General features: G+C 45.7%; 1 protein-coding gene across 2 annotated transcripts in view; it reads left to right on the forward strand.

Annotated features, from left to right (window-relative positions):
• LOC137305778 (germ cell-specific gene 1-like protein) overlaps positions 1 to 10,621 on the forward strand; it is a 54,656-nt gene extending 44,035 nt beyond the window's left edge. For both annotated transcript variants that reach the window (XM_067974734.1, XM_067974735.1), the window contains exons 6-7: positions 9,994 to 10,105; positions 10,208 to 10,621. In XM_067974734.1, the coding sequence (XP_067830835.1) occupies positions 9,994 to 10,105; positions 10,208 to 10,484 (389 nt within the window). In that variant the 3' untranslated portion in view covers positions 10,485 to 10,621. The remainder of the gene's footprint in view (positions 1 to 9,993; positions 10,106 to 10,207) is intronic.
• The last annotated feature ends 365 nt before the right edge of the window (positions 10,622 to 10,986 follow it).

Here is a 10,986-nt window from a genome sequence, read left to right on the forward strand (position 1 = left end):
AGAACAATATTTTTTATTATTCGTTCATGGGTTGTGGGCGTCGCTGGCGAGGCCACCATTTATTGCCCATCCCTAATTGCCCTCGAGAAGGTGGTGGTGAGCCGCCTTCTTGAACCGCTGCAGTCCGTGTGGTGACGGTTCTCCCACAGTGCTGTTAGGAAGGGAGTTCCAGGATTTTGACCCAGCGACGATGAAGGAACGGCGATATATTTCCAAGTCGGGATGGCGTGTGACTTGGTGGTGTTGTTACCATGTGCCTGCTGCTCTTGTCCTTCTAGGTGGTAGAGGTCGCAGGATTGGGAGGTGCTGTCGAAGAAGCCTTGGGGAGTTGTTCAGTGCATCCTGTGGATGGTACACACTGCAGCCACAGTGCGCCAGTGGTGAAGGGAGTGAATGTTTAGGGTGGTGGATGGGGTGCCAATCAAGCGGGCTGCTTTGTCCTGGATGGTGTCGAGCTTCTTGAGTGTTGTTGGAGCTGCACTCATCCAGGCAAGTGGTGAGTATTCCATCACACTCCTGACTTGTGCCTTGTAGATGGTGGAAAGGCTTTGGGGAGTCAGGAGGTGAGTCACTCGCCGCAGAATACCCAGCCTCTGACCTGCGCTTGTAGCCACAGTATTTATATGGCTGGTCCAGTTAAGTTTCTGGTCAATGGTGATCCCCAGGATGTTGATGGTGGGGGATTTGGCGATGGTAATGCTGTTGAATGTCAAGGGGAGGTGATTAGACTCTCTCTTGTTGGAGATGGTCATTGCCTGGCACTTATCTGGCGCGAATGTTACTTGCCATTTATAAGCCCAAGCCTGGATGTTGTCCAGGTTTTGCTGCATGCGGGCACGGACTGCTTCATTATCTGAGGGGTTGTGAATGGAACTGAACACTGTGCAGTCATCAGCGAACATCCCCATTTCTGACCTTATGATGGAGGGAAGGATGAAGCAGCTGAAGATGGTTGGGCCTAGAACACTGCCCTGAGGAACTCCTGCAGCAATGTCGTGTGGCTGAGATGATTGGCCTCCAACAACCACTACCATCTTCCTTTGTGCTAAGTATGACTCCAGCCACTGGAGAGTTTTCCCCCTGATTCCCATTGACTTCAATTTTACTAGGGCTCCTTGGTGCCACACTCGGTCAAATGCTGCCTTGATGTCAAGGGCAGTCACTCTCACCTCACCTCTGGAATTCAGCTCTTTTGTCCATGTTTGGACCAAGGCTGTAATGAGGTCTGGAGCCGAGTGGTCCTGGCGGAACCCAAACTGAGCATCGGTGAGCAGGTTATTGGTGAGTAAGTGCCGCTTGATGGCACTGTCGACGACACCTTCCATCACTTTGCTGATGATTGAGAGTAGACTGATGGGGCGGTAATTGGCCGGATTGGATTTGTCCTGCTTTTTGTGGACAGGACATACCTGGGCAATTTTCCACATTCATAGAATCATAGAATCATAGAAGTTACAACATGGAAACAGGCCCTTCGGCCCAACATGTCCATGTCGCCCAGTTTATACCACTAACCTAGTCCCAATTGCCTGCACTTGGCCCATATCCCTCGATACCCATCTTACCCATGTAACTGTCCAAATGCTTTTTAAAAGACAAAATTGTACCCGCCTCTACTACTGCCTCTGGCAGCTCGTTCCAGACACTCACCACCCTTTGAGTGAAAAAATTGCCCCTCTGGACCCTTTTGTATCTCTCCCCTCTCACCTTAAATCTATGCCCCCTCGTTATGGACTCCCCTACCTTTGGGAAAAGATTTTGACTATCGACCTTATCTATGCCCCTCATTATTTTATAGACTTCTATAAGATCACCCCTTAACCTCCTACTCTCCAGGGAAAAAAGTCCCAGTCTGTCTAACCTCTCCCTGTAAGTCAAACCATCAAGTCCCGGTAGCATCCTAGTAAATCTTTTCTGCACTCTTTCTAGTTTAATAATATCCTTTCTATAATAGGGTGACCAGAACTGTACACAGTACTCCAAGTGTGGCCTCACCAATGCCCTGTACAACTTCAACAAGACATCCCAACTCCTGCATTCAATGTTCTGACCAATGAAACCAAGCATGCTGAATGCCTTCTTTACCACCCTATCCAGCTGTGACTCCACTTTCAAGGAGCTATGAATCTGTACTCCCAGATCTCTTTGTTCTATAACTCTCCCCAATGCCCTACCATTAACGGAGTAGGTCCTGGCCCGATTCGATCTACCAAAATGCATCACCTCACATTTATCTAAATTAAACTCCATCTGCCATTCATCGGCCCACTGGCCCAATTTATCAAGATCCCGTTGCAATCCTAGATAACCTTCTTCACTGTCCACAATGCCACCAATCTTGGTGTCATCTGCAAACTTACTAACCATGCCTCCTACATTCTCATCCAAATCATTAATATAAATAACAAATAACAGCGGACCCAGCACCGATCCCTGAGGCACACCGCTGGACACAGGCATCCAGTTTGAAAAACAACCCTCTACAACCACCCTCTGTCTTCTGTCGTTAAGCCAATTTTGTATCCAATTGGCGACCTCACCTTGGATCCCATGAGATTTAACCTTATGTAACAACCTACCATGCGGTACCCTGTTGGGTAGATGCCAGTGTTGTAGCTGTACTGGAACAGTTTGGCTAGAGGCGCAGCGAGTTCTGGAGCACAAGTCTTCAGCATGACAGCTGGGATGTTGTCGGGACCCATAGCCTTTGCTGTATCCAGTGCACTCAGTCGTTTCTTGATATCACGTGGAGTGAATCGAATTGTCTGAAGACTGGCTTCTGTGATGGTGGGGATATCGGGAGGAGGCCGAGATGGATCATCCACTTGGCACTTCTGGCTGAAGATGGTCAAGAAAGCAACTGGGGAACAGGCTACTTTAGATCTATAGCATGGCTTAGATACAAAGTAGAGCTGCTTCCACACTGTTCAATCAAACACTCCCAGGACTGGTACAGCACAGGTTAAATACAGAGTAAAGCTCCCTCCACAATGACATAGGTAGAAAGAGGGATGAGGGCCTGCAGGCAGATTTTAGGGAACTAAGAAAGAGATTAATAAGCAGGACCTCAAAGGTAGTAATCTCCAGATTACTCCTGGTGCTAAAAAGAGGAGGATAGACCAGATGATTGCGTGACTGGAGAGAGGACCTGGAGCATTGGGACCGGTTCTGGGGGAGGTGGAACCTGTACATTCCGGACGTGTTAAGAACATAAGAACATAAGAAATAGGAGCAAGAGTAGGCCAATCAGCCCCTCGAGCCTGCTCCGCCATTCAATAAGATCATGGCTGATCTGATCCTAACCTCAAATCTAAAGAACACAAGAAGTAAGAGCAGGACCCGGCCACTCAGCCCCTGGGCCCTCTCCGCCACCCACAGGGCCTTGACCGATCCGAACTCAGCTTCATGTCCAATTTCCTGCCCGCTCCCCATAACCCCTAATTCCCTTTACTTCTAGGAAACTGTCTATTTCTGTTTTAAATTTATTTAATGATGCAGCTTCCACAGCTTCCTGGGGCAGCAAATTCCACAGACCTACTACCCTCTGAGTGAAGAAGTTTCTCCTCATCTCAGTTTTGAAAGAGCAGCCCCTTATTCTAAGATTATGCCCCCTAGTTCTAGTTTCACCCATCCTTGAGAACATCCTTACCGCATCAAGCCCCTTCACAATCTTATATGTTTCAATAAGATCGCCTCTCATTCTTCTGAACTCCAATGAGTAGAGTCCCAATCTACTCAACCTCTCCTCATATGTCCACCCCCTCATCCCCGGGATTAGCCGAGTGAACCTTCTTTGTACTGCCTCGAGAGCAAGTATGTCTTTTCTTAAGTATGGAGACCAAAACTGTATGCAGTATTCCAGGTGCGGTCTCACCAATACCTTATATAACTGCAGCAATACCTCCCTGTTTTTATATTCTATCCCCCTAGCAATAAAAGCCAACATTCCGTTGGCCTTTTTGATCACCTGCTGCACCTGCATACTAACTTTTTGATTTTCTTGCACTAGGACCCCCAGATCCCTTTGTACTGCAGTACTTTCCAGTTTCTCGCCATTAAGATAATAACTTGTTCTCTGATTTTTCCTGCCAAAGTGCATAACCTCACATTTTCCAATATTGTATTGCATCTGCCAAATCTCCACCCACTCACCCAGCCTGTCTATATCCCCTTGTAGGTTTTTTATGTCCTCCTCACTCTCTACTTTCCCTCGCATCTTTGTATCATCTGCAAACTTTGATATGTTACACTCGGTCCCCTCCTCCAAATCGTTAATATAGATTGTAAAGAGTTGGGGACCCAGCACCGACCCCTGCGGAACACCACTGGCTACTGGTTGCCAGTCCGAGAATGAACCATTTATCCCAACTCTCTGCTTCCTGTTAGATAACCAATCCTCCACCCATGCCAGAATATTACCCCCAATCCAGTGATTCTTTATCTTGAGCAATAATCTTTTATGTGGCACCTTGTTGAATGCCTTCTGGAAGTCTAAATACACTACGTCCACTGGTTCCCCTTTATCCACCCTGTATGTTATGTCCTCAAAGAACTCAAGCAAATTTGTCAGACATGACTTCCCCTTCATAAAGCCATGCTGACTTTGTCCTATTAAATTATGTTTATCCAAATGTTCCATTACTGTCTCCTTAATAATAGACTCCAAAATTTTACCCACCACAGATGTTAGGCGAACTGGTCTATAATTTCCAGCCTTCTGCCTACTACCCTTTTTAAATAACGGTGTTACATTAGCAGTTTTCCAATCTGCCGGGACCTTTGCTGAGTCCAGAGAATTTTGGAAAATTATTACCAAAGCATCCACAATCCCTACTGCCACTTCCCTCAAGACCCTAGGATATAAGCCATCAGGTCCAGGGGATTTATCCGCCTTGAGTCCCATTATTTTACTGAGTACCAATTCCTTAGTGATTTTAATCGTATTTAGCTCCTACCCCCCGAGAGCCCCCTGTTTGTCCAGTGTTGGGATATTCTTAGTGTCCGCTACCGTAAAGACTGAAACAAAATATTTGTTCAGCATTTTTTCCATCTCCATGTTTCCCACCATTAATTTCCTGGTCTCATCCTCTAAGGGACCTATGTTTGCCTTAGCCACCCTTTTTCTTTTTATATAACTGCCGAAACTCTTGCTATCTGTTTTTATATTTTTTGCTAATTTATTTTCATAATCTATCTTCCCTTTCTTAATCAATCCTTCAGTTACTTTTTGCTGTCTTTTGAAGACTTCCCAATCTTCTATCCTCCCACTAAGTTTGGCTACCTTATATGTCCTTGTTTTTAGTCGGATACTATCCTTAATTTCTTTACTTAGCCATGGATGGCTGTCATTTCTTTTACACCCTTTTTTCCTCAGTGGAATATATTTTTTTGAAAGTTGTAAAATAACTCCTTAAATGAACACCACTGCTCATGTACCGTCTTACCCTTTAATCTATTTTCCCAGTCCACTTTAATCAATTCCGCTCTCATACCATCATAGTCTCCTTTATTCAAGCTCAGTACGCTTGTTTGAGAACCAACCTTCTCACCCTCTAATTGGATATGGAATGTAACCATGGTCACTCATTCCAAGGGGATCCATAACTAGGACATTATTAATTAATCCTGGCTCATTACACAGGACCAGGTCCAAGGTTGCTTGCCCCCTTGTAGGATCAGTTACATACTGCTCAAGAAATCCATCCCTAATACACTCAATAAACTCTTCCTCAAGGCTGCCCTGCCCAATTTGATTTGTCCAGTTAATATGATAGTTAAAATCCCCCATAATTATAGCTGTTCCCTTATTACATGCCCCGACTATTTCCTGATTAATACTTCTTCCAGCAGAGTTGCAACTATTAGGAGGCCTATATACTACGCCCACGAGTGTTTTTTTGCCCCTTATTATTCCTTATCTCTACCCAAACTGTTTCATTATCCTGATCCTTTGTCCCAATATCTTTTCTCTGTATTACAGTGATTCCTTCCCTTATTAACATAGCCACCCCACCTCCCCTTCCTTCCTGCCTGTCCTTCCTTATTGTTAAATATCCTGGCATATTTCATTCCCAGTTGTTGTCACCCTGCAGCCATGTTTCTGTAATGGCCACAAGATCATACCCATACGTAGTTATTTGTGCCGTTAACTCGTCCATTTTGTTACGAATGCTACATGCATTCAGATAAAGAACTTTCAAATATGTTTTGTGACACTTAGTTCCTGCTTTTTCCTTTTTTAACACTTTACCTTTTACTCCATCCCTTCTGTCCCTTCCTGACACGCTTTCCTCTGTCTCCCTGCTCAGGTTCCCAACCCCCTGCCATTTTAGTTTAAACCCTCCCCAACAGCACCTCAACAGGGCCGGGACCAATATTCTCACGTGGAGTTTTGCTGGTGCTGTTGGGAGGGTCTAAACTAGCTTGGCAGGGAGATGGGAATCTGAGTGTAGATTCAGAAGGGAGAGAAGCAGAGGGGAAATGGAAGGCAGAAAATTAGTAAGTGAGTTTGGAAGACAGAGGAAACAAAGGTTAGAAAATAGACAACAAAGGAGTTTGGCGGGGTTTAAAGGTATATATCTCAATGCAAGGAGTATAGTGAATAAGGCAGATGAGCTGAGGGCACAGATGGACATTACAGAAATATGGCTTAAAGAGAGGCAGGAATGGCAGCTCAAAATTCCTGGTTACTGGGTTTTCAGACGAGAGAGGGGGATAAAAAAGGAGGGAGGGGGGGCAATATTGGTTAAAGAAACAATTACGGCTATGAGGAGGGATGATATGTTAGAAGGATCATCAAATGAGGCCATATGGGTTGAGCTGAAGAACAAAAAAGGGGCAGTCACACTGCTGGGAGTGAACTATAGACCCCCAAACAGTCAGAGGGAGATAGAGGAGCAAATATGGAGGCACATTTCTGAGAAGTGCAAAAATAGGGCAGTAATAGTCGGGGATTTCAACTACCCGAATATTAACTGGGATACAATCAGTGTGAATGGTATAGAGGGAGCAGAATTCTTAAATTGCATTCAGGAGAACTTTTTAGCCGGTACATAGCAAACCCAACAAGAGAGGGGGCAGTTCTGGATTTAGGGAATGAAGCTGGGCAGGTGGAAGGAGTATCAGTGGGAGAGCATTTTGGTGGGAGTGATCATAATTCAGTTAGTTTTAGCATAGTTATGGAAAAGGACAAAGATAGAACAGGAGTAAAAGTTCTCAATTGGGGAAAGGCCAATTTTACTAAGCTGAGAAGTGATTTAGCAAAAATGGACTGGAAACAACTGCTTGAAGGTAAATCAGTGTCAGAGCAGTGGGAGGTGTTCAAGGGGGAGATTCAAGGGGTTCAGAGTAAACATGATTCCACAAGGAAAAAGGGTGGGACTGTCAAATCTAGAGCTCCCTGGATGACCAGGAGCACACAGGGTAAGATAAGGCAGGAAAAGGAAAGCTTATGACAGATACCAAGATTTACGAGGATATTGCCAGGACTGGAGAATTTTAGCCATGAAGAAAGATTGGATAGGCTGGGGTTGTTTTCTTTGGAACAAATGAGGCTGAGGGGAGATTTAATTGAGGTGTATAAAATTATGACAGGACTAGATAGAGTGGATAGGAAGGACCTATTTCCCTTAGCAGAGGGGTCAGTGACCAGGGGGCATAGATTTAAAGTGATTGGTAGAAGGATGGGTATCGAGGGATATGGGCCAAGTGCAGGCAATTGGGACTAGCTTAGTGGTATAAACTGGGCGACATGGACATGTTGGGCCGAAGGGCCTGTTTCCATGTTGTAACTTCTATGATTCTATGATTCTATGATTAGAGGGGAGCTGAGGAGAAATGTTTTCACCCAGAGGGTGGTGGGGGTCTGGAACTCACTGCCTGAAAGGGTGGGAGAGGCAGAAACCCTCAACTCATTTAAAAAGTACCTGGATGTGCACCTGAAGTGCCGTAACCTACAGGGCTACGGACCAAGTGCTGGAAAGTGGGATTAAGCTGGATAGCTCTTTTTCGGCCGGCACAGACACGATGGGCCTCCTTCTGTGCCGTGAATTTCTATGATTCTATGATACACTGTCCCATCAAACACGATACAGAGTAAAGCTGATTACAGGGCACAAATTTCAAAATTTGCAGATGACACAAAACTTGGAAGTGTAGTGAACAGTGAGGAGGATAGTGATAGACTTCAAGAGGATATAGACAGGCTGGTGGAATGTGGCAGACACGTGGCAGATGAAATTCAACGCAGAAAAATGTGATGTGATACATTTTGGTAGGAAGAATGAGGAGAGACAATATAAACTAGAGGGCACAATTCTAAAAGGGGTACAGGAACAGAGAGATCTGGGGGTATATGTGCACAAATCGTTGAAGGTGGCAGGGCAGGTTGAGAAAGTGGTTAAAAAAGCATACAGGATCCTGGGCTTTATAAATAGAGGCATAGAGTGCAAAAGCAAGGAAATCATGATGAACCTTTACGAAACACGGACTGTGTGTCATTGTGTGACTGTGTGCGAGTTCGTGACTGTCAATGTTTTTTTTGTGTGTTAGTGTGTGTCTGTGTTTGTTTGTGTGTGTGTGTGTGTGAGACTGTGTCTGTGTGTGTGTGACTGTATGCGAGACTGTGTGTGTGTGACTGTGTTTGTCTCTGTGTGAGTGTGTGACTGTGTGTGAGATTGTGTGTGATTTTGTGTGTGTGACTGTGTGTGTGACTGTGTGAGACTGTGTTTGTCTGTGTGAGTGTGTGACTATGTGTGACTGTGTATGTGACTGTATCTGTGTGACTGTGTGTGTGACTGTATGTGTGTGAGACTGTGTTTGTCTGTGTGTGTGTGTGACTGTGTGTGACTGTGTGTGTGTGACTGTGTTTGTCTGTGTGTGTGAGACTGTGTTTGTCTGTGTGTGTGAGACTGTGTTTGTCTGTGTGTGTGACTGTATGTGTGTGAGACTGTGTTTGTCTGTATGTGTGTGTGTGACTGTGTGTGAGACTGTGTTTGTCTGTGTGTGTGTGACTGTCTGTGTGTGACTGTCTGTGTGTGAGACTGTTTGTCTGTGTGTGTGTGTGAGACTGTGTTTGTCTGTGTGTGTGTGACTGTATGCGTGACTGTGTTTGTCTCTGTGTGAGTGTGTGACTGTGTGTGAGATTGTTTGTCTGTGTGAGTGTGTGACTGTGTGTGAGATTGTTTGTCTGTGTGAGTGTGTGTCTGTGTTTGTTTGTGTGTGTGTGTGTGTGAGACTGTGTTTGTCTGTGTGTGTGTGAGACTGTGTCTGTGTGTGTGTGACTGTATGCAAGACTGTGTGTGTGTGACTGTGTTTGTCTCTGTGTGAGTGTGTGACTGTGTGTGAGATTGTTTGTCTGTGTGAGTGTGTGACTGTGTGTGAGACTGTGTGTGATTTTGTGTGTGTGATTTTGTGTGTGACTGTGTGTGTGACTGTGTGAGACTGTGTTTGTCTGTGTGAGTGTGTGACTATGTGTGACTGTGTGTGTGACTGTATCTGTGTGACTGTGTGTGTGACTGTATGTGTGTGAGACTGTGTTTGTCTGTGTGTGTGTGACTGTATGTGTGTGAGACTGTGTTTGTCTGTGTGTGTGACTGTATGTGTGTGAGACTGTGTTTGTCTGTGTGTGTGTGACTGTATGTGTGTGAGACTGTGTTTGTCTGTGTGTGTGTGACTGTCTGTGTGTGAGACTGTGTTTGTCTGTGTGTGTTTGTGACTGTGTGTGTGAGACTGTGTTTGTGTGTGTGTGACTGTCTGTGTGTGAGACTGTGTTTGTCTGTGTGTGTGTGACTGTCTGTGTGTGAGACTGTGTTTGTCTGTGTGTGTGTGACTGTCTGTGTGTGAGACTGTGTTTGTCTGTGTGTGTGTGACTGTCTGTGTGTGAGACTGTGTTTGTCTGTGTGTGTGTGACTGTATGTGTGTGAGACTGTGTTTGTCTGTGTGTGTGTGACTGTATGTGTGTGACTGTGTGTGATGCTCTTCCTTTATTCTCAGGCCTGCTGGGGATGGTCGCCCATATAATGTACACACAGGTTTTCCAAGTGACAGCGAGTCAGGGGCCAGATGACTGGAGACCACACCATTGGGACTACGGCTGGTCCTTCTAGTGAGTACAGTATCTTACAGGGAAGGGAAAGTGCAGGGAATGTCTGTTTACAGTGAGACCTCGCTCGGTGCACTCTCGATAATTCCGTGCTCTTTTTTGCAGCTTGGCCTGGCTCTCCTTTACATTCTGCATGGCCTCCTCGGTCACTGCTCTGAACATCTACACCAAGACAGTCATCGAATTCCGGCAGTCACAGAAAATCTACAAACAGAGCCTGAAGAGGAGGCCCGAGGGGTTGTATCATTTCCCAGGACCTTCCATCCAGTCAATTTCCAGCTCTGTTGACGTATTCCCGAGACTAACACCGAATCTTCTGATAAGGACGACATCGCTGGACGAGCCAGACACCGGGGAGTCCCTGGGGGACGAGCACTGCTAACGTCGATCACAGACTGGCCCACGCTGATGGTCTCCACTGATGGTCTTCCTTATTTTTTGATGTGATGTAGTTTTGCTCAGAAACACGGTCGATAAAAAACCATTTCACAATAAACAGCCTGAGTTCTGGGAACATTATCTAACTCCTGGAGTTCAATTCCATCACACATTCAGTGAAGGGCTCACTGCAGCAGGAAGCTGGAAATGGATGGATAATGGAAAGAGCCCTCAGCAGATCCTGGGGCTGGATTGGGAATTGGGAGAAGGGAGAGTGCATAGGATGGAGGGATAGGGGGATTAGTACAGAGAGAGGGATAGGATGGAGGGATAGGGGGATTAGTACAGAGAGAGGGAGAGGATGGAGGGATAGAGGGATTAGTACAGAGAGAGGGATAGGATGGAGGGATAGAGGGATTAGTACAGAGAGAGGGAGAGGATGGAGGGATAGAGGGATTAGTACAGAGAGAGGGAGAGGATGGAGGGATAGAGGAATTAGTACAGAG

This window comes from Heptranchias perlo, chromosome 40 (assembly GCF_035084215.1).
Source record: "Heptranchias perlo isolate sHepPer1 chromosome 40, sHepPer1.hap1, whole genome shotgun sequence".
NCBI lineage: Eukaryota > Metazoa > Chordata > Chondrichthyes > Hexanchiformes > Hexanchidae > Heptranchias > Heptranchias perlo.